The 21,075-nt window shown below is 51.8% G+C and overlaps 1 protein-coding gene across 2 annotated transcripts in view; it reads right to left on the bottom strand.

Annotated features, from left to right (window-relative positions):
• Nup214 (nucleoporin 214) overlaps window positions 1-21,075 on the bottom strand; it is a 72,741-nt gene that overhangs the window by 26,848 nt on the left and 24,818 nt on the right. For both annotated transcript variants that reach the window (XM_063244204.1, XM_063244203.1), the window contains exons 19-26: window positions 18,226-18,408; window positions 17,118-17,203; window positions 16,951-17,034; window positions 11,815-12,090; window positions 11,051-11,212; window positions 9,316-9,415; window positions 4,375-4,450; window positions 2,981-3,059 (exon numbers count right to left, since the gene is read on the bottom strand). In XM_063244204.1, coding sequence (XP_063100274.1) covers window positions 2,981-3,059; window positions 4,375-4,450; window positions 9,316-9,415; window positions 11,051-11,212; window positions 11,815-12,090; window positions 16,951-17,034; window positions 17,118-17,203; window positions 18,226-18,408 — 1,046 coding nt within the window. The remainder of the gene's footprint in view (window positions 1-2,980; window positions 3,060-4,374; window positions 4,451-9,315; window positions 9,416-11,050; window positions 11,213-11,814; window positions 12,091-16,950; window positions 17,035-17,117; window positions 17,204-18,225; window positions 18,409-21,075) is intronic.

Here is a 21,075-nt window from a genome sequence, read left to right on the forward strand (position 1 = left end):
CACCATCCTGTGGGCCCCGGTGCCCCGGGAGCAGCTGTGTGGTAGACTGAGCTCCAGCACTCAGAGCTCGCTCCTCTGCTCTGCCAGAGTGAATTCCCTTTGGGGGACGTCACGCTTTCCTTTCCGGGAAAGGTACCAAAACAAGGCCAGGATGGTTCAGTTTGAGGCTGTAAAAGTACAGCCTTTTAGTTTTTACGTTGTAGGAAAGTGCTTACACTGTGAGACCAACTGATAAATACGTACAAATATACACATGTTCATGTACATGCGTGTATACAGTGTGGCTTTAAATCAGTTTAAATGAACATACAATGAAGGAATGCCGGGTCTGGTGGCACATGTCTGTAATCCCTGCACTTGGGAGGCTGAGGCAGGAGGACTGGCATGCGCTCAGGCCAGCCTGGGCTGCATGGTATGTTCAGGACAAGCCTGGACTACACAGAGACCCCCGTATCAAAAGGCGCAACAAGCTGGGCATTCAGCTCAGCAGCACAAGTGCCTGCCTGGCAAGCACAAGGTCATGAGTTCGATCCCCAACCCCACCCCCTCAAAATACAAAAAAAAAAACTCAAAACAACAACAAAAAGCAATACACTGAAGGGAAAAAAAATCCAAAGACAAGTAGGTTAGCATGTTAAACATTTCTGTGCAGTAACTGCTGATGGAATGCATGCCACTCAGTTCTTTAAACTGTCTTCTAGATGTTTTGAAATTTAATGAAATAGTTTTCTTTCCTCTGCTACAGATATGGTATATGATCATCACAGTTTAAAGAAGCATAGAAACTAACTGCAAATCATCACCCTCCTGGGGTTCAACTTCATTCTATGCACTGGTATGGGGTACAATTCTCAATATTTCTCATGCCGCCCTATTTTAATTGGTTTTTTTTTTTTTTTTTTAATACTGTATTTAAAGAGGACTCCCCCTTGGCCAGGGATTTATTTATTTATGTATTTTTTTACATTCTTTTTTTTCTTTTTCGCTTTTATCGGTACCAGGGATCGAACTCACGACTGCCTGCTTGCAAGGCAGGCGCTTATGCCGCTGAGCTAAATCCCCAGCCCTTTAGCCAGGGATTTAGCTCAGCAGCACAAGTGCCTGCCTGGTAAGCACAAGGTCATGAGTTCAATCCGTGGTACCAAAGTAAATAAACAAACAAATAAATATATAAAAACAAAAAGCCCAAATGAAACCACACCCAACAATCATAACAACAAAATATGCTTTCTTTAAATGAATATGGGAGAATAGGAGAGATGTACCATGGGTCCTGGGTAGGCACTAGAACGAGAAGGTGCATCTGTATCAGCCCTGGTGAGATGGCAGGGCATTTACCGTCACTCAGAGGTGCTACGGGGATGCCACTGCTGCAGTCAGGATAAACAGGGCAGTGACGTTGGGCAATGCAAAAAATTGCTATGATAGAGAATTTACAGGGCTGCGCCTGTCCTGTGTTACGGATCTCCCAGTACAAGTTCGCTCATGGAGACATGACAGTTGCTTTCTTTCTTCCCTCTGCACCCCCTTCCTTTTCCTTTTGCAGTACTAGGGGTTGAACCCAAAGACTTGTGCATGCTACTCAAGCCTGCTCCCACCAAGCTACGTTACCAGCACTGATATGTAGTAGTCTCTTATATGAAAACAAGGAAAGTATTGCCATTATTGATCTGTAAGAGAATTACTCAGCAGAGGTTTTAAAAATGCTAAAAAAAAGAAACTTCCCACAAACTCAGGATTTTTCTGGGACGATTTCTTCCCAAAAGAAAAATGCTCTTTTTTAAAACTCAGATTCTCCAACAATGAGACAAACCCTTAGTGATGAAGGCAGCCTTCCCTGCCATCCCGAGGGCTAAGTAGCACAGGGCTCACCGTAGGTCACAATGCTCACTCGCCCACCCAGTCCCCATGAAACAAAGTCCTTCCTTGAAGAGGAAGGGCTCGCTAGTGAGTCCCCAAGAGAAGTTAGGATACATGATCCTTTTTTTTTTTTGGTACCAGGAATCGAACTCAGGACTGTGCACTTGCCAGGCACTGTGCTGCTGGGCTATGCCTGGGCCCAATCTTTCTCAGCCATCAGCAAAAACAGAAACACATTTCTCAGTCTGACTTCTAAACGATATAATAATCTGAATCTCAGAACTCAGCCGTGGCTTGCACAGGAGCAGTTTCTCCGGAGGGAGGGAGTGTTTGTGGAGAGGAGACCCGACAGCCAGCCAGAAAGCTCTGTACAAGGGAGAGTGTCCGCGTCACCGTCTGACTGAGCAGCCGCTGGGGGTGGGCGTGGCGACTGTGTGCAGTTAGCTTTAGGATCTGACTCGTTTTGGACCTATCAATCAAGCTGCAAACGATAATCCTGAGCGTGGTAGTGACGCAGGCTGAGGCCACACAGTCACTGAAGCAGAGTCCTTTGAACCGAAGGAGGGGCTGCAGGAATAGCGCCCAGAGGGGACACTGAGGAGGACCACACGAAAAGCAGTGTTCTGGGCTGGCCTAGGCACACCAGCCATGGTGGCCGTATCCTGCTCCTGGGAAGCCACTTTACCCAAGAATAACTATGCGGGAGTGAGCACTGGGCTTGCTGCAACGCAGGGAGTCTTGTCACAATGACTTACTCTCTGCCTGCTCTGAGGCCTCCCACTGACAAAACCACTTTCCCTTTTACTGCTTCTGAACTGTCGCGGTGAGCCAGGGAATTTTTATTCCTTTCAGAGGAAACAGTGCAATCCTCTTACCCCTCCTCCTAGGCAGAAGCTACTGCTGCTTCCCAAGAAACACCTGGAGAAAGGTTTCCCCTGCTGTGCTAGCTTTCCAAACTCAATTCCAAACTTCAGAAGCTGCTGAATGTCTCACGGATGGCCTAGACACTGTCCTTCAGCTCAGGCCTTTCTGGTGTGACCTCTGAGCTTGATCTCCCATGTCGACTGTCTCAGTGGCCCAGATCAGAACTGTATTAGGCGTTTCTGTCAGTAAAACTGACCTGAGCCTTTATCAGCAGGTGACAACTGACTGGACACAGGTGTAAGTCCGGATGGCTTCAGGGAGTTCATCAGAGAGCCCTGTACACGACACAAGAAGGTATTTCTGATAAATCATGAACCTCATTTGGACTAAGGGAACAAACATGGGAAATACAAATGTAACAATATAAACTAAGCAAGCATAAGTAGGTTCACTTGGCTTAATTACAAAAAAAAGAAAAAAAGGCAGGGGTGGAGAAAGCAAGTCAGAACTTAAGTCGGGCACCAGCAAGGTTGCCCTGGAGGACAGAGGGCTGCCAGGTCTGCTCAGCTCAGAGCTGCCTCGCCAGGGCCTTGCACACTGCCTGGCTCAAAGGCCCTGGGGTACTTTGCAGTGAGTAAGCAGGGTGGGAAATCACGCCAGCCTGCTGTGAATATACACAGGTTTGTAAGCAAAGCCATGTTCTCTGCCTCCGGTCACTGTTCCTGCACTCATCAGCCATGACCCATGCCTTTCCCGTGTCCTCCAGGGGCCAGAGCTAAAACCTTATGAATGTTATCGAAAATACACAGCAATGTGAGTTTTAAAGAAGTTAACTGCCGCGAAAGGAATAATGCCGCCAGTCCCCTTGCTCTGAATGCGATCCCACACCCTTGCCACTCTGCAGCAGCTCTGGAGCCCTCCTTGCTGTCTTTAGCTGCTCTGCTCTGGCTGCCTCGGTGTCCTGCATCCAATCAAAACACTTCCGTTCACGGTCACTCTGACTGGGAGAAGCCGGAGCCGGCCCAGTGCCACAGCCAGTAGTGAGGTGGTGAGGACACCGTGTCGCGCTCTTCCAGCCCTGGCTTTCCGCAGCACAGTGCCAGCAGCGGTGCTCATTGCATTTCTGATCGTACCTCCTGAGGACGGGAGAGAGCACTCACAGGTGCTTCATCGAGGGGCCAGCGTGCAGGGCTAAGTGTGCACAGAGGGGGATCAATGGCAGCGTCTTTTATAGTATGTCTTTAAAAATACAGGGGAGTGTGGCTGAGAACCAGGTGTCCTTAGGATGCATTCCAGGCAGCTCGGTCCACCCTCCAGTTGTCTCCTGTTACTTCCTTCTGCACTGCTTACAGCGTGACCCATTCTGCAGCAGGCACTGCTTAGCAGTGGAGGGACTGGAGCCAGACACAAGGTCAGTGAGATCAGGCAGTCCCAGAGACTGCAGCAGAGAGCAGGGCGGCTCGGCCCCAGGCACTGACGCCACACAGTGTGGTGAGAGCCTCGGCGGGGGTTGGGATTCCGAGGGCTGAGATGAAGCTCAGGGAGCACAAAATGCAAGCCAAAGTTGCCCCTCCCACTGAGGAGGATTCTGTCATGGCCTGTTAGGACAGTGTCCCTGGTGCAGGCCTGCTGCCACCACCCAGACGGTACCTGCTTGGCTTGGCTGCCAGCCATTGGGGCCAACACGGGGTGGGGCGTTTTGGCGGTGGGGTACGGCAGCGGAGACCTGGAAAACACAAAACGTCCACTTAGAGAGGCACGCTCGTCCCTGGGCCAACTTTCTGTCCAGTAAGAGACAGCAATTTGGGGGCAGATGTCCCCAGCCCCAGGCCAACTCATTTGACATTTTGCTGAGTGCAGAGTAAGTTTTTAAAATAAAATTTGGGGTTTTAGTACAAAGGTCACTGTGGTGACCTTACAACACATTTCCTTCCTGTATGATCTTTTTCTCATGTGGAGAGTGAGCCCAGCCTGTGTGTCCTCCACCGTCTAGCCAGGTGGAGAACTGCTAGCTCTTTCCCAGTCCTGAAGAAATGTCCAGCAGGATCTGTGGGACAGACACGGTTGGTCAGCTGCCACACACAGCTCAGGGAACGATCCTAAGAAAAGCTGTCGGCCCCCCACAGCAGGGATGGCCAGGATCGGGGCTGTCGGCTAGGGTTCCAGGGACTCTGTGCTCAACCTGCACTCTGGCATGGCACAGTAAACACTGCAGGAAGACGGCACAGACACCGCACGTTGCGTGACTTCAGGCCGACACGCAGGAAACCCACTTGTCAGTGTGCTCACAGACAGCAGCTCCGGCTTCTGCTCAGCCCAGAGCTGCTCTGGTTGGTATGGACAGCAGGCACGGCTGTAGGGGCTAGTTTTTCACAACTCTTCCTAAATTTAGGGAGAATTATTTTAATTTTCTACCAAAAGATTAACTTGGGGCTTGGTGTGGTGCACATGAGTGACCCCAAACTCTGGAAGGCTCAGTCAGGAGGATTAAAGTCTGAGCCCAGCAGGGTGGCTAAGAAAATCCAGGCTCAAAATAAAAAATAAACAAGAGCTTGGGCTCCGGGCTCCGCCCAGGGTGAAGACCTTGAGTTCAACTCCCGATACGCAAAGACAAAAACAATAAAAGAGGGTAGGTAAGCCTGTGCCCTTGAGAAAAATTATCAATAACTCAACCTTCCGAGGGACCTCATCAGAGGGAGAAGAAAAGCAGACCTTTCCAGGGAGGCCATGCTGCAGCCTCTCCTTCAGCTGGGAGTGGCTGTGCCATGCAGTGCCCTGATGCCCTCTCCAAGGGACACAGCCTGGGCGCGAAGCCTCGCCCAGCAGCTCCGGGGGCACAGCGCTGCGCCCCACAGCTCCGAGAGCCTTGGTGGAAGGACAGGAGCGCGCAGCTCTGCTGCTGGGCCCAGACATGCTGGGCAGACAGAGCAGCCCTGCAGCCCTGCTGGAGGAAAGGTCTGAGCCCTGGGACGCACTGAGGAAAGCAGACGCTTACTTTTTTCTCAAAGACAAACAAAAAGGAAACTACAGCTAAAACTAAAAGTGGCCATTTATTCACATCCTGGACAGTTCTTTATACTCCAAATTTAGTTCCAATATGACGGTAAACTAAAGCAGGCAAGTACTCGACTGAGTGGAACAATCCTTCTCTTTATTGCGATAACGCTCCAGATTTCCTGGGAACCCTAAACCCCCAAGCACAAAATTAGGGTTTGCAGAACCTATACACTGGGCCACATGACCTCCCTGCAGGGAAGGGCTGCAGAGCAACCAGTAGACAGACCAGCTGATACACTGCACCAGAAACCTCCACTGTGACCTCCAAGGCAAACACAAGAGTGAGACCTACTCCCAAGTACACTCGCTTAAAGGCTTGGCCCGGTCACAGACAAAACAATGGAAATCAGCAGCCAGAGATGTTTGCAGAAGGGAAAAGCTGAACACAGCATCACCATGTTTTGGCTGCTGTTGGAGTAACAACCTTCTAGCAAGAGAGACCAGAAAGACACCAGAAATTCACCTTACCATCTACAATCAAAACAAAACGCAATTCTGAGTGTAAAGCGCAGTTATAAAATGAGGTTGCTAAACTAATAGCATTAAAACGTTGCATGGGGCATTTTCTTGGTGGCCTAAGTGAATTTGAGTATGGTAAGTACTAACCCTGTTATTATGAAAAATGTCAGCTACTCAGCCTTTCATTCATTCTGATGGTCCAAAGGTTTTTAAGGGAGAGCGTCAGTGCCAGGCACAGCAACGCAGACCTATTGGCCCAGCACTGTGTATGCCTGAGACAGGGGACCCGAGTTCAGGCACGCGGGAAACAAAGTAAAAGTAAAGAGGGCAGAGGGTGCAGCTCAGCGCTGGGCTCTGGGCTCAATTCCCAGTGTGCTTGTCTTAAAGTTTTAACAAATCAAGGCCAAGTAAATATCAAAAGGACAAAGGTGCAAGAACACATCATTAACTACAAGGTTTCAAACACTCGAAGACCAATCAATCTGACAGATCCTCATCAATACAGTCCAGTGGGGGACAGAAGAGTCTTCAAGAAATGGTGCTGGGAGCACTGGACATATAAATTCAAAAGAAAGACACTGAATCTGTGCACCATTTACAAAGAGGAGCTCCATGGATCACACACCTAAGTACTGGAGCTAAGACTTTAAAACTCTCAGTGAGTCTTCTGGCCTTAAGTTAGGCGGTAGATTCGTGAACACCACACCTACACCACAGAAGCAACAAGAGGAGAAACAAACAAGCTGGATTTCAAAATGTAAAACAGGCAGCGGGGCTGGGCTATAGCTCGGTAGCACAGCGCCTGTTTGGCAAGCATGAGACTGAGTTCAATCTCTGGTATCAAAAAATAAATTAATTAAACAACAACAAAACAGGCAACGGATCCGACTGGACTTTTCTTTATAAAAAGCAACAAGAGGCTCAAGAGCACAGGCAGACCCCTGGGCATCACCAGGGTGGAGGGACGCACAGGTCAAAGTCAGTGTGAGCACTGCCACTGGCACTAGGAAATGGTCCAGTGGTGCTGTCAAGCAGCCAGCCCTTCGCTAGTGCAGGAAGCTGACTAGGGAGTCCCCATGTGGTCTGGTAGGGTCCCCCTGAGACAGGGATGCAACCCCCCGCTGCCTGTCTGTGCTGCTGTGGCTCTCTAGCAACCTGCCTGCCAGCTGCAGCCCCAGGCTGGGCCCGGCACTCTCTTCCCAGATCTGTGCCCTGGCTGGGCAGCATCAGGGCAAGGTCACCGTCCCAGAAGCTGGAGCCTCCCCGCCAGCCTGCCCAGAAGCAAGCACCACTTATCCAGCACAATGCGCGCTCCACCTGTTCACTCAGCTTCCTGCTCACATCTCCCAGCCTGCGGGAAGCCTCTGTGCCTGCTCCGCCAACTGCTGCATCTGCAGCACCAGATCGGCACCGCAGCATGCAGCCAGCTCCGAGGTAGGTGTGGAAAGGAGGAACTGCCTGGGTGCCCACGTTCCCGAAAGCACGATGTGTTCTGAGAAACAGTGCCCCCCACTTTTCACTGCTGTGGCCCCACTTCCTTACTGTCTACTTCCTGCCAGGCCCGGCTCTGGACTAGGCTCTCCGGTACCTCGATCTTCTTGCCCTGCTGTGCCTAGCAACTTCCACGACCCTCCACATGGCAGCTCTGACGCCTTGCTCACACCGAGCCCTGTGCCCGGGCTCTCTTGCTTGGCCCCTGCCTGGCTTTCCTAGCACCATCCTCTGTGTGCATGGCAGCTGTGTGCAGGCGGGAGCAGCATGGCATGTGCTCCGGGTGAAGCCCTTCCACAGCAGCAGCTGCTTGGTGCGTACTGAGGCCAGTGCAGAGCAAGTGTGCCAGGGGGAAAGGCGGGTGCCTGCCCTCCGTCCCCTCAGGAAAGTGAGGGCAAAAGCAGGAGCAAAAACCTCAGATACTGAACATCTCCTGCCTTCGAGCACCTGAAAGGAGTCACTTCCCACCAGACGCCCCCTCCAAGCTTTCCTGCAGGAGGTGGGAACCCTCCTTTTCTTGATTGATTATGCTTAGTTTGCCAATTACTGAATAACTGCTTATTAAAAGGAGCTGTTTCATCCCTGTGCTGGGCACGTACGTTCCATCAGGCCAACGTGGAGGGGACCAGAAGGGAAGATTCCTTGAGACCCCTTCTCCAACTTCTGTGCCTGTTTCTCTTGGCAGAGAGCCAACCCAGAGGTGCCCCAGACACAGCCCTCACAGACACCAGCTCCAAGGCAGAGGACAACGCCCGAGAATGCCTGAGCAGAGCCTCCAAGCAGCGGTCTCGCTCTATTGGCTAAAAGCCCTCGGAGGCCAGACCCCAGCCATGCTACATGCTGCACTGCCGGCTGGGTACCCCTTCTGGCACCCCATGCCTCCCTACAACAGGAATGCACAATTCCCCAACATGAAGGTGCAGCACCTTCTCTGTGTGAGCTCCCAACCACGCTCCATGGCCCTGAGGTCACAGCCAGGCTGGAAAGCAGGCCTGTCTTGTCACTGTCAGAAGGGCCTGAGCCAACTAAAAACCTCCCCAGATGGGCAGTGACAACACATGGGCCACCTCAACAGGGAAGGGGTGTGCAAGTGGGTCGCTCTGGGGTCACAGGGGGCATGGCGGGAGCTACCAGGCACCAGCTCCCAGACACTGCTCCTCAGCCCTGCATGTCTGAACCAGGGTGCGACCCTTAGCCTGTCTCTGGCACTGGGAGGGTCGTGCCACAGAGCAGAGGACTGCAGGCGCCACAAGCTGTGCGGGGCCCAGTGTGGGAGGTGATGCCGTCACCCTCCGCAGGCTCAGAGCGGTGGGAGTCCTCTACATGGAAGGCAAAGGAGTTGGGGCAAAGGAGTTGAGCTCCCGTCTCCAGAACCAGTGGCTGGCATCAGACTGCCAAAGCGACAATCCTGGAATCCGAAAGTCAAAACATGTGCTTCACTTAACAGCCTAACCATGCTGGGCCAGGTGGTGCACACCCATAATCCTGGCATTTGGGAGGCTGAGGCAGGAGGACCACTGAGGAGTTTGAGGACAGCCTGGGCTACACAGTGAGACCCAAGGGGACACAGAGGCGCTAACATACCCCATGGCTGCGGGTGGGGCTGTGGGGTTGTTCTTCAGCTCCTGCACATTGACCACCTGAGGCACGTTCTTCAGAGTCGATTCTGTCAAGGTGCTGACAGCTGTGGGCCCAGAGGAGAGAGAGCCTTGTTAGTTCATTGAGGCACCCTGCTTCCAGCCGCGCAGAAACCAATGACCAGGATGGGAGCTGGGCAGGCCACAGCCTCACCACACAGGACATCGGCGCTACCGCCACCAAAGTGACGGTGTAAGGCTGTGTGAGGCAGCAGCGTGGGGGTACAGGGCACACGGCCAGCTTTCTGCAGCTGAGCGGAGACTCCTACTGTGCTGCTGTGCACCCAGAAAGGGCAGCGGAGGCTGGAGGCCACCTGGCCTAGGCTTGAGTTCTTCCTGCCCCTTCGCCTGTCCCCCTTCCCCTAGGCTTGGTACACGGCAGGTTCTGTGCAGTGCTGAGGGCACAAAAGCTGCCTAAAGGGTCGTTGGACTCATGGCTTGGTGTGCCAGAGACAATGGAGCACCATGTGGGGACAGAGCTTAGGCAAGAATGGTGACATGGGCAAGGTCTGATTAAGAAATGGCTGCAGATGGGCTGGGGATTTAGCTCAGCGGCATAAGCGCCTGCCTTGCAAGCAGGCAGTCGTGAGTTCGATCCCTGGTACTGATAAAAAGGAAAAAGACAAAAAAAAAAGAAAGAAAGAAATAGCTGCAGAGACCAACCAGGGAGGCCTGCCCCCTCCATTGCCACCTTACAGTATTTTCCAAAGGCGCAAGGCGTTCTCTGCGGAGCCACTGGGAAGGCCTGTGCCAGGCTCTTGAGCCCCCCTGCTAACTCTGCCTCCCAGGCATGAACTCATGACCTGGGGCTTGCTAGGCAGGTGCCTATGCCATTGAGCTAAGTCCCTGCTCTTATCTTAACATTTCTTCAAAATCTTGTATCACTATTTAATGGCAACTCTCCTGCCTAAATCAAGTCCACATGTCTCTTCAGCCTTCCTGAAATGAAAACTCTTGGTTTAATCACTTTCTTAAAGTGGCACAAGAGACACCTTAGCCCTGTGCATGAGCTGGCGACACCCTGAGAGCTGTCTGTAGATTCTCAGCCTCCACCTGCGATGCCAGCAACCTTGCCGACCTTTTCGGGAGAAGTAGAAGGAAGCTGAGAACCACCGCGCTGGAAATCAGTAAGCAGGGGTGACTGAAGTCCTGGGGCCACTATCCGCACCATTACACCCCAGGAAACCCACACAGCTACCAACTACTGCCAACAGATCAGTTTGTTAGTGTGCTAGGGTTTCTGCCTAGAAAGGCTCAGCTTATAACACTAAGGAAAAGCTGTCCGGAGAAGAAAGAGCACAAGACTGGAGTCTGGTTCTGCTACTACTTTTCAGGTAACTTTCATGTCTAATTCACCTCATGTTACCGAAGTGCAAAATGAGCACATGAATGCCCACTATTCTGGGTGGATGGGACTGCAAGGTACTATGAGATGTTTCCATTATTAGATGACCTGGCCGCAAAGATTAATTTTAGGGCTCAGAACAGACAACAGTCAAAACAGGGATTACCAACATGACCCAAAATGCCCTGATTCCCAGGTGGCTACCGAGTGGCAGTTGTAACACCTCCCCTTGAAATGCCCTCTGCCCACCATGTGTGGGCACCACTGCCTTCCCTGCTGGGGGTGGCAAAGCCAGCCCGCTTTTCCTGCCACCTGCAGCGGCATGGCGAGTGCTCACCTGATGATTGATTGGCCATCTGTCGTCTCAGAGCCGCTGCAGCGGCCGCCTGGGGCGCAGCAATGGGGTAGGAGGGCCCAGGAGCACCATGCTTCACTGTTTTTGTCGCCAGCATGGTGCTGTCAGCCCCCTGAGGAACAACTCTGCTAGCAGATGTGGACACTGAGGGGAAAAAAAAATGAAGTGAGGAGACAGACAGTTCCAGTGGTCAGTTCCTCATGCTGAGCTGCAGGGAAGAGGCTGCAATTAAACTCGCTTAAGCACTAATGGAAAACTACCAGCTGGCGCAGAGGCTGGCACCTGCATCTTCCGGACATCAGATGTGGCTTCTGTGTCCCCTCTGCTACATACCAAAGCACAGGATCATTTCCCCGCATCCTGATGGACAAGTGGCTGGGATGCCAGGAAGCAGCAGTCCCTAACCCCCTCATGAAAGCACTCTTTTCTGATGGAAGTTACCTGACTCAGAGCCCTGACACTGCACTGAAGGTCAGAGAACCACCTGCGGGTCCCTCAGGGACTTTGGCATGGATGCACTGAGGGGGCCACAGGAGTCCCCCTCCTCCTCTGGTAAGGACAAGCTGGACCCCACACTAACACTGTTGCAGTGTGTAACCTCTTGGAAGCTCACACTTCCTGAACCCCTAGTTTTGGGGAGGCAGACGTGCTAGAACTGATTGGTGTCCTCGTTCAAGGCGCAGGCACGCTTGCTCTGCTGGCTGGAAACCGGACAGGGAGCATAGCCCTCCTCACTGCGGACTTACGTGGCGCTCCCACAGCGGAAGGCGAGGAACTGTGGCCCAGGTGAGATTTAGCAAAAGGCACCGCCTGGGGCATGAGACCCGGCTGGATGGAAGGCGTGCGGACCACAGGTGCGTGCCGGGGGCCCGGGACTGCCGCTGCCTCCTCCTCCTCGTCGTCTTTGCAGGTCGCCCGCACTTCTTCACCCTCCAGAGACTGGGAGACAGACGACGTGGAGCTGGCTTCGTCCAGGTCCTCATAGTATCTTTGAGACAGGAAGGCTGACCGAGACAGGCTGGCTGCAGAGGTCCAACAAAGCGCAGTTTAGACAACTCACAGCAAGCCTGCGAGCCCTGCGGCGCGGCTGCAACAAGGAAGGGGCACACCCAATCTGTGCAATGGGCCAGCGATGACACTTCTAAGTGGAAGCAGCTATTGTTGAATGCGAGCAAAGAGGGTTTGGGGTCTGTGCTCAGAGGAGCTCTGAAAAACCAAGTTGTGTAAGGCAAGGACATTGCGGCTGCCCAACTAAAGGATGAGAGAGTGGAGACTTCACAGACGCTGGCAGGAAAGCCAGGACCTGGAGCTCTCACCGCAGGCTCCTGCTAGCACAGAACCATGCATCAGAAAGAACAACGCCGGACTTCCAGAGCACGGGAACAGCCCACGGGCTCTGTCACTTCCAGCAATCTTCAAAGAGAACCCTGGCTGATGGGATCAGAGAGCCCGGCCTCCGTGTGAGTGTTTCCAAGGATTCCGTGGGTCCGCCATGTGTGCACACCACAGCCTAACCCTGGCTTCTCAGCCTTTTTTCCTTCTTTAAATTATGAGGTAAGACCTTGGCCATATTACTTTCTTCCATGAAGTCCAGAGTAGGTGTCACTGCCTATTTACTGGAGAAAACAAAAGCCTAAGACAGTGCTTAACCCTCTCCCCTTCCCATGCTACTTGGAGCAGCGTCGTTACCACTGACTGATATCACCCTCAGGTTTTAATGTCACGCTGTAAGTGCGACACCCAGAAACCAACCGTATGTGCCAGGCCGGTGCTGCCCCACTAGCAGCCTCTAGCTGTCTGCAGTTATTTCAGTTTAAAGTAATCAAAGGTAAACAAGTAACAATTTGCTTTTTAGGGACAGTGGCCACATGACTAGTGGCTACAAAACTCAGGCTATTTGCAGAAAATTCTACGGGACCACTTTGTGCTAAAGAGTTCTGAGGCACATACATGCACCGGGTCAGCGAAACTCCATCTGCACCTGCCATGTCCCCAGCAGACCTGCAGGTGACCCCTGGCGAGGGCCTGCATGATGCTCTCTACCTGCACCGGCCACCCAATCCTTCAGCTCATCCTCTAAGTGACAAACTGCTGTCACCCGAGACATTAGCACTGTGTGGAAGACGCCAAGCTATGCCAGGCAGAACTGCTCTTGGTCCCCTGGTGCCACTCACGGCTATGTGACAGGCAAAAGGGATTCTGTGGGGACAGTTCAGGCCACTAACCCATGACCTTTAGTAGAGAGGTTTCCCTGGATGACCCAGTCAGGCTTAGTAACCTCACGAGCGCTACAGTGGCAGAGCAACAGAGCACAGGAGGCGGATGGGTAGGACACAGCAAGAGCGCTGGCTCTGGAGATGAGGACTCCAACTCACAGCACCTTCCCCGGACCTCAGGTAGGTGTGCAGCCCAGCCAGCCCACTCATGCCTGATCTAGACGTCCATCCATGGAGCTGGGGCTGTCTGAAGCCAATGACTGCGAGAATGTGTCAGAACATCCCCCAAAAATGAACGCCAACCCGGCACTCCTCGGGCTATGGTATCCACTACTGCTTCTCCACGACCTGAGCTCCCAAGGGTTTGTAAGGACTGAGACTTTCCCGCCACGAGGTGGGAAGAGGAGCACTGGCCCAGCTGCATGACTCCCAAGATCCGCTCTCTAAGGAGGTTCACTCTGGCTCTAGAAAAGCAGAGCTGGACGGCTCAGTTGCCCAGCAAATGGGCACTGCCCCTACTCTTGTGACAGAGGAGACCCCATTTCTGGCACTGGTGCAGAGAATCTTACTCTGCTGGTGCTTCACTGCTGCAGAATCTTACTCTGCTGGTGCTTCCAACAGCTTAGGAAAGGCAGAGAGCTGCAGGGAGCAGGGAAGGAGGACTCAGCAGGCCTCAGTCTGAGGTGAAGTGCGAGGTGGTCCTTCTGAGATCAAGGTGTGTGTGGACACCCGTGAGCTGCTTTATGGGATGCTGCAGTGGACACACCAAGCAGGTGGCTGGGCACTGGTGGTGCACACTTGAATCCCAACTCTCATGAGGCGTGAGGATCATGGACTTTGTGGCCAACTTAAACTACATGTGAAACCCTATCTCACCAAACCAAAACACAACCCCACCATCAAAACCAGGCAGTGCAATAAGGTAGTAAAAAGAAATCAAAAGACTGGGAGGGCAACCACAAGTGTCAGAATCCATGGGCGATGGAGTCCTTTCTATAGCTGTAAGTTTAAGGAAGAGCTATAGACTTTATTTGAACAAATGAAATCTTGCAGGCCCTTGGCTAAAGTCAATATGCAAAAATAAAATGTATTTCTATAATCTGTATCCAACATCAAATTTTGAGGAAAAAAAAAAAGGAGTGCAAAAAACACTATTAGAGTAGATCTAACAGAGGATGTGCACCTCTCCCACAGAGAACATTGAGAGGCGGCAGGTGTGGTGGTGCCTGCTGTACCCCAGCACGCAGAGGCTGAGCAGCCTGAACTGAAGAGTGAGGTTGTCTCAAAACAAGGAGAGAAGGCCAGCCAACCTCTGGTCTACCCTGCAGAGCTCTGCATTACAATGACAGATTGCGTAAGCCCGTGCTGGTCATGACAGCAGCCACTGGTATACACGAGTAATTACTCTGCACTGGAAAGTGTGGCTAGGGGATTACAGAACTTAATCTTTCATTTAAATTCATTACAATTTAAATAAGGTCCTGTATTGGTCAGGACAGTTTTGAGACTCCAGAAAAAGAATAGTCCTGAGCGCTGAGTCTAATTTTAGGGTGGGTGAGATAAGGGGTATTGGCAGCCTCTCTTCTGCTCACTGGCCATCTGTCCTGGGAAGTGGCCTGTGGTCAGCAACATGGAACAGGGCTGGCTGTGGGCAGTGATGGTAGAGGACGCCCCTCCTACCATGCAGAGAAGGCCAAAGGTGTGGCTCCGAGGGTCATGGACCAGGTGCTCAGAGGACAGCAGTGAGCGCCGGGCACCCAGGCGGATGAGTGAAGGGGTTGTGTGTGCGAGTGTGAGTGTGACAGGACACTCCCCATCGCCTCGGGAACTATCTGTATCTCGCAACACCAAGAGCACACTGGGTAACACCTCCCCTCCGCAGATAGGGCCACTGGCCCCTGAGTCTGAGCTCCTGCCTCTGACTTCTCTGACAAGTGCTGGAGTGCAGACAGGCTACACCCCTCATGACGCCCCACACGGCCTGGGGCCGCCTCATCTGCACCTCAGCGGACAGAGCTTCCTTTCTAAGGACACCGTCGGACACACTGCCCCACCTCTTGGTACCCAGGGACCAATTCCGCTATAAATGTGCAGAGAAATGTCTCTGTGAAGCCCTAGTTTAAGCTCTGGAGTCCTGTGCTCACTTGGGCAGCACATTTAACAATCAACTCTGCAGTACTTATTCAGAAGTGGAATGACTACTTATAATTTTTGTTTTTTAAAACAAGGTTTGGCTACAGAGCCCAGGCTGGCCTCAAACTGGTGATCCTCCTGCCTCAGCCTCCGGAGTGCTGGGATTATGGATGTGCACCACTATGCCTGGCTATTTCTAAACACACAACCGTCTTACACAGAGGCTGCTCCAGCTTGCTTTCATACCGACAGTGTAGAGTGTTCTAAAGGCTTGGGATTCTCACCAATATCAATTTTCTGTATTTATAAAATAAGGGCTCATAAATTTTTAATTCAAATAATCAGAACATAAAACTTTAAATGTTTTTAAAATTCCCAAATCACGGGGCTGGGGGTTTAGCTCAGCGGCATAAGCACCTGCCTTGCAAGCAGGTGGTCGTGAGTTCGATCCCTGGTACCGATAAAAATGAAAAAGACCAAAAAAAAAAAAAAAAAAAAAAAAAAAATTCCCAAATCACTTTCAAAAAAATCAGATTTAAAACGGGGTGTGGTAGGCGCCCTCCAGTAATACCAGCACTCAGGAGACCGAGGCAGGTGGATCGTTGCAAGTTTGAGATCAGCTACAAAGTGAGCTCAAGGCCAGCCTGAACTGCATAAGAAAAAAATCATGATATAGTAAAACTAAATTGCAGCTATTTTAATAGATTTTACGAAAAGGCATTTGCTGCTGGCATAAAAACAAAACAGTTTCAGTAAAGAAATGCAAATGTGGGCACTAAAATAAAATAAAGCAGATTATAGCAAATTTTTGGGAGGGGTACTGGGACTTGAACTCAGGACCTTGCACTATATCCCTGGCCCAACAAATGCTTTAAAAAAAAAAAAAAAAAGGCAATTATTTAGATAATTTAGTGGCAAAAACTTTTTATTGCTACATGATTTCTTTTCACCAAAATTTTCTTCGTGGTACTGAGGACTGAACCTGGAGTGCCCTACCATTAAGCTACACCCAGGTGTCTTTTATTTTTGGAGATGGGGTCTCACTAAATTGCCAGGAGGGACTTGAACCCATAATCTTCCTGCCTTAGCCACCAAAGTGCTGGGATTACAGGCATGTGCCATCAGGCCCAGGTTTTTTTCTAGTAAAATGGTTTTAGTCGTTACTGCTCATCTGGTTTTTTCCTCTTTTCTTAAGTGAGAAGCCCCTTTCTTCAGTGGAATGTTACTGTGAAGTCAGAACAATGACAAGGCTAGGACCGAGGTGCCGAGGCCTCAGTGGTGCCCTGAAAGACTGTTGTGTCCTCAGACACTGTAGACGCCAAGCCTGGAAGCCAAACTGGGAGTCACTTCATCTCGGATACATAAGCTGCAGCTTAGTGCAATTTTCAGACTGAAAACAGAGTCTGGGGGCATTTTATTGATGCCCTATTAGGAAACAATGCCCCCCCCTCCCCCCACGGCCCTGCACCCTAGAGTCAGGCACTGCATGGCTGACACTGGCAGGCTCCAGGGCTCAGACCCAGGTCCCTTTACCTGGAGCGGTGGATCTCACTGGCGGCGTCTTCCTCTTGGCCAGGAAGTTTCTTAGCTGTGTCTGTTTCACCGGGGACAGTTTACCTGCAAGACACTGACTCAGTTTTCCAAGCGCAAGTAGCCAGAAGAGGACAATCAGGGCTAAACGGGCAGGAAGGATCCTTTACCTGGCACTCTGGGCAAGGGCTTGGCATGAGAGTCGATGGTGGTTTTTAACAAAGCGTTGCTCAGGGTTTCCAGGTCACTGTCAAAGCTGAAAGAGGACAGTCACACACAAACTGGCCAGAAGCTAGGAAGCCGAGCTCTGTGGGGTCCATGAACCCCCTACACTTACACACAGAGGTCAGTGATCAAGCACTCAAGAGCACACCAGCTCATCAAGGGACATCATCAACCCAAGGGGACAGCGCTGGCAGCACTGTACTCTACCCCAGCGAAATAGCACTACAATGCCTCGGCAGAAAGGGCAGAGACCCTGCACAGAGACCCAGCCCAGAGCCATGCTGGTAACTCCTGGGAAAACGGCTAAGGCCTGGGAGTCCCACACCAGAGCAGAAGGCCAACGTGGGCTTTGGGGGCAGTCAGTGCACTGGGTCCCAGTCAGCACACTGGGACTGAGTTCGTTTTCAGGAAACCAACGCTATGACTCCAGCACATACTGTGACTGACTGAAAACCTGTATCTTGTTCCTTCTGTTTCCCTGACAGTCCTGGAGACTGAATCCAGGGGTGCTCTGTCACTGAGGCACCCCAGCCCTTTCTCTGTTGCTGAGATAGGTTCTCACTGCACAGCCCAATCTGGCCCTGAACTCATGATCCTTCTGCTCCAACTCCCAGCATCTTGCTTTTCTTTTTGGTTTTCTGAGACAAAACCTTGCCATGCAGCCCAGGCTGGCCTCAAACTCTCTGTGACCCAAGTGCTGGGATGACAGCGGTACACCCATGCCTGGCCGAGTACCTGTTCCTCTTGTCTTTCCCTCCTTCAGTGGTGGGGATGAACCCCAACGCCTCACCCACACCAGGCGAGCGCTCAATCACTGAGTGACATCCTGGGCCACGTGCCTGTGCCCGTCCCATGAGGCGCACCGCTTCCTTCTCCAGCGGTCCCCAAGGGCACACACATACTTCCCACTCGCAGGGCTCCGTGCTCTCTGACAGAAAGGATGCCGAGGATTGGGAGGGACACCTGCCCGGGATCAGAGCAGTCACTCTCCAGCTCACATCTGGGCCACCCTATGAACGTCCGCGTCTCTCCTTGAACACTAGTCCTGCACACCTGTGAGTGCTGCTCTGCACAGGCGCGGCCAAGGGCAGGCGCCACTGGAACGTCTGTTTATAGAGGCGCAGCTGCTGGAGACTGTCCACCAGGTGGTTGAGCCGCTTCCTCTGCTGGTTGATGATCTCCCGATTGTTGGCCAGAGTGTTGAACAGTGTCTCTCGCTCTGGCACGAGCAGGCGCCTGGGGGGAGCCATGGGAAAGAGTAAAATAAATGGTTTGAGTAAAGGGGCCTCCTTCCCCCCCACTAGGACATAACTGAGACAGTAAAAATGGCGAGATGGCGAACTACCAATGGACAGGCAATCACCGGACAAGAAAAGGGGAACAAAGGACAAAGGGGCTAAGCCACAGTAAGGGCAAAGCAGCCTAAAATGTGTGGGTCAAGCCCGCAGCAAAGGGGAGCGGACACTGGGGGAAGCCCAGTGGGAAGAGAGGTGCTGCTGGAGGTGGGAATCAGGAGGCACATTTTGTTCTGTGTAAGTTATAGGGGAGGGAGGCACACACACGTACACACACACAAACACATACACACAAGGATAAAGACAAGGACAAGAACAAAGGGCTCCCTGGGGGACTGGGGAGGGGCCATTTCTTCAGATTGTGTCAAGAGGCAGCAACCACTCTATCTGTTTTTCTTTGAATATCTTTCCTAAAGTTAATAGAAATCCTTGAGGATGTTTAGGGTTTTTTTTCTGCTACTAACTGCAGGAAAAATAATACAACGATAAACAGAAGGAGCAGTCCCCAGTCAGTTACAGACCAACAGTTCTCTCTGCTGCTGAGTACTGACAATACTCAGGGAAGCAAGATGCCAACAGAGAACAGAAACTTCCATGAATTATCTCCTCAGGAGGCTGAGAACCAGCTAAGTGACCTTGTCAGGATGGGAGAGGATGGCACAAGTTTTTACAACAGCTTTCAGCAGAGACAGCGTAATAATGAGAGAAGGGTCAAGAACAGCGGGCTGCTGCTGAAATAGGAAACTGACCATTTCAGAATGTGAATACTGCACAAAGCAATCTCAGGGAAGTGTGGTGTCCTGGTTAGTTTTCTCTCATTCCTGGAACAAAATACTTGATGCCCAAAATCAAGGAAGGAAAGTTTATTTAGCTTACAATTTGTGGAGGTTTCAGCCCATACTCAGCTGGCTCCAAGGCAGGGTGGAGGGGCAGCCATTCATGGCAGCCACAAGTAACAGGTGCAAAGAGGACAAAAGGGGAAAAGGCAGGACTCCTTCTCTCCCTTATATTGTATGCTGGCTCCGCCCCCAGGGTGGGTGCAGGCTCACACAACCAATCACAGAGCTAGACAACAAATCAATCAGAAATGCCAGACTCAGCTGCCCCCATGCCGGCAAGGGGGTTTGGGGGGGCACTTAAACAAGCTATAACACATGGTGAGCAGGGCTACAATAGGAGAACGAAGCCTGGCTTATTGGTTAGGCTTGTGCACTTTGTAAAAAACCAACTTCTTAATGAGCAAAGACAAACATGACAGCAGCAGAGTCCACACTGCTAGGCCAGGCTACACTTAGGATGGGTGGCAACTCTGAAGTGAGTAGGGCACAGCCCGGGAGGGTGCTCTGCTGGTGCTAACAGAGCGCAGGACTGGGCCCCAGGAACCTGGCCTGGACAGTGGGCCAAGTTTGTGGCCCACGTTCACACCTCTGCTCTGAGCCCCTCCACCTTCTTCACCTTCCACTTCCTACCCTGACTTTGAGCCTGCCCCAAGCCCATCCCCAAGAAGCTCCATGGCCTTGGCTTCAGTAATGGGCAGGTGGACAGGGCCTGCTTGGTTTCTAACCAGGGTGCATCGAGCACAGGTGTTGAGAAAGCGAGCATCTTCAGGGCTGATGCTTTTCTGCCTTCAGCTCAGCTCCTTCTTTTCCTTCTGGAAAACACAAGCCTAAAACCGACCGTCCAGGGCTGGGAGGCGAGGCTTCTCGGTGGCCTACTTCCTCCCCAGCACTCCTTAACGTATGTCATTATCTACACGGACACTTTAACACAACTCAGAGCACACAGAAAAGGCACAGGAAAAATGTCCCCTGGCCCACACCACACACACCTTCGGAGAGACGGCAGATCTCCTTCCAGTCTCCATCCACACGTGCGCCTCCCTGAGACCACGCAAAACGCCCTTCTACTGTACCATCCCCATCACACGTTTTGTCTATTGAACCTAATAAACAGTGACGTAAAATACGTCTCAGGTGATGTACAACGTGTTCTGTGTAATTTCTTTGAGAACATGTGACTCATGGTTTCTATGATATTCTATAGTAAGAAAATATGACCATATTCAATCAGAGAATCCTCTGATTTTAAATAATTAGGCTGAATCCAAGTTTTCACTATTACAAACTATACTGTACTACAAATTCTACCATGTAGATGATTGTGAACATCATACGTTATTTTGCTAACAAAAGGCCCCCCACCACCCCTAAAGCTGCAAGTGCTCAGAGGTGGGGCTGTGGGGCGGGGTCTGGGTCATGGGGTGAGATGCGCACCAGGAGATTGGCCACTGAGGAGTTTACAGCCAAATGCGACGCTGAGGTGAAGCATGGCTAGAAGAGGAGGGGCCCTGCCCAGAAGGCTCTCTGTCTTTCTGCTTCTGCCACATGCTGCTCCCCTGCCATCCTCTCTGCTGTGCCTCCCTGCCTTGGAGCTGGCTGACCATGGACTGACACCTCTACAAACACTGAGCCACATAAACCTTTCCTTCTCATGGCTGTGCGCTTCAGGTGCTGTGTCTCAGTGACGAGAGAGAGCAGCCAAGAGTCCCTGTGTCGGGTTTCTAAAAAGCAGCAGCCATGTCTGCGGACAGCAGTAGAGGAGCGACCTC

Source organism: Cavia porcellus, unplaced genomic scaffold (assembly GCF_034190915.1).
Source record: "Cavia porcellus strain 051 isolate PalLab524CR breed Dunkin Hartley unplaced genomic scaffold, mCavPor4.1 scaffold_49, whole genome shotgun sequence".
Taxonomy (NCBI): Eukaryota; Metazoa; Chordata; class Mammalia; order Rodentia; family Caviidae; genus Cavia; species Cavia porcellus.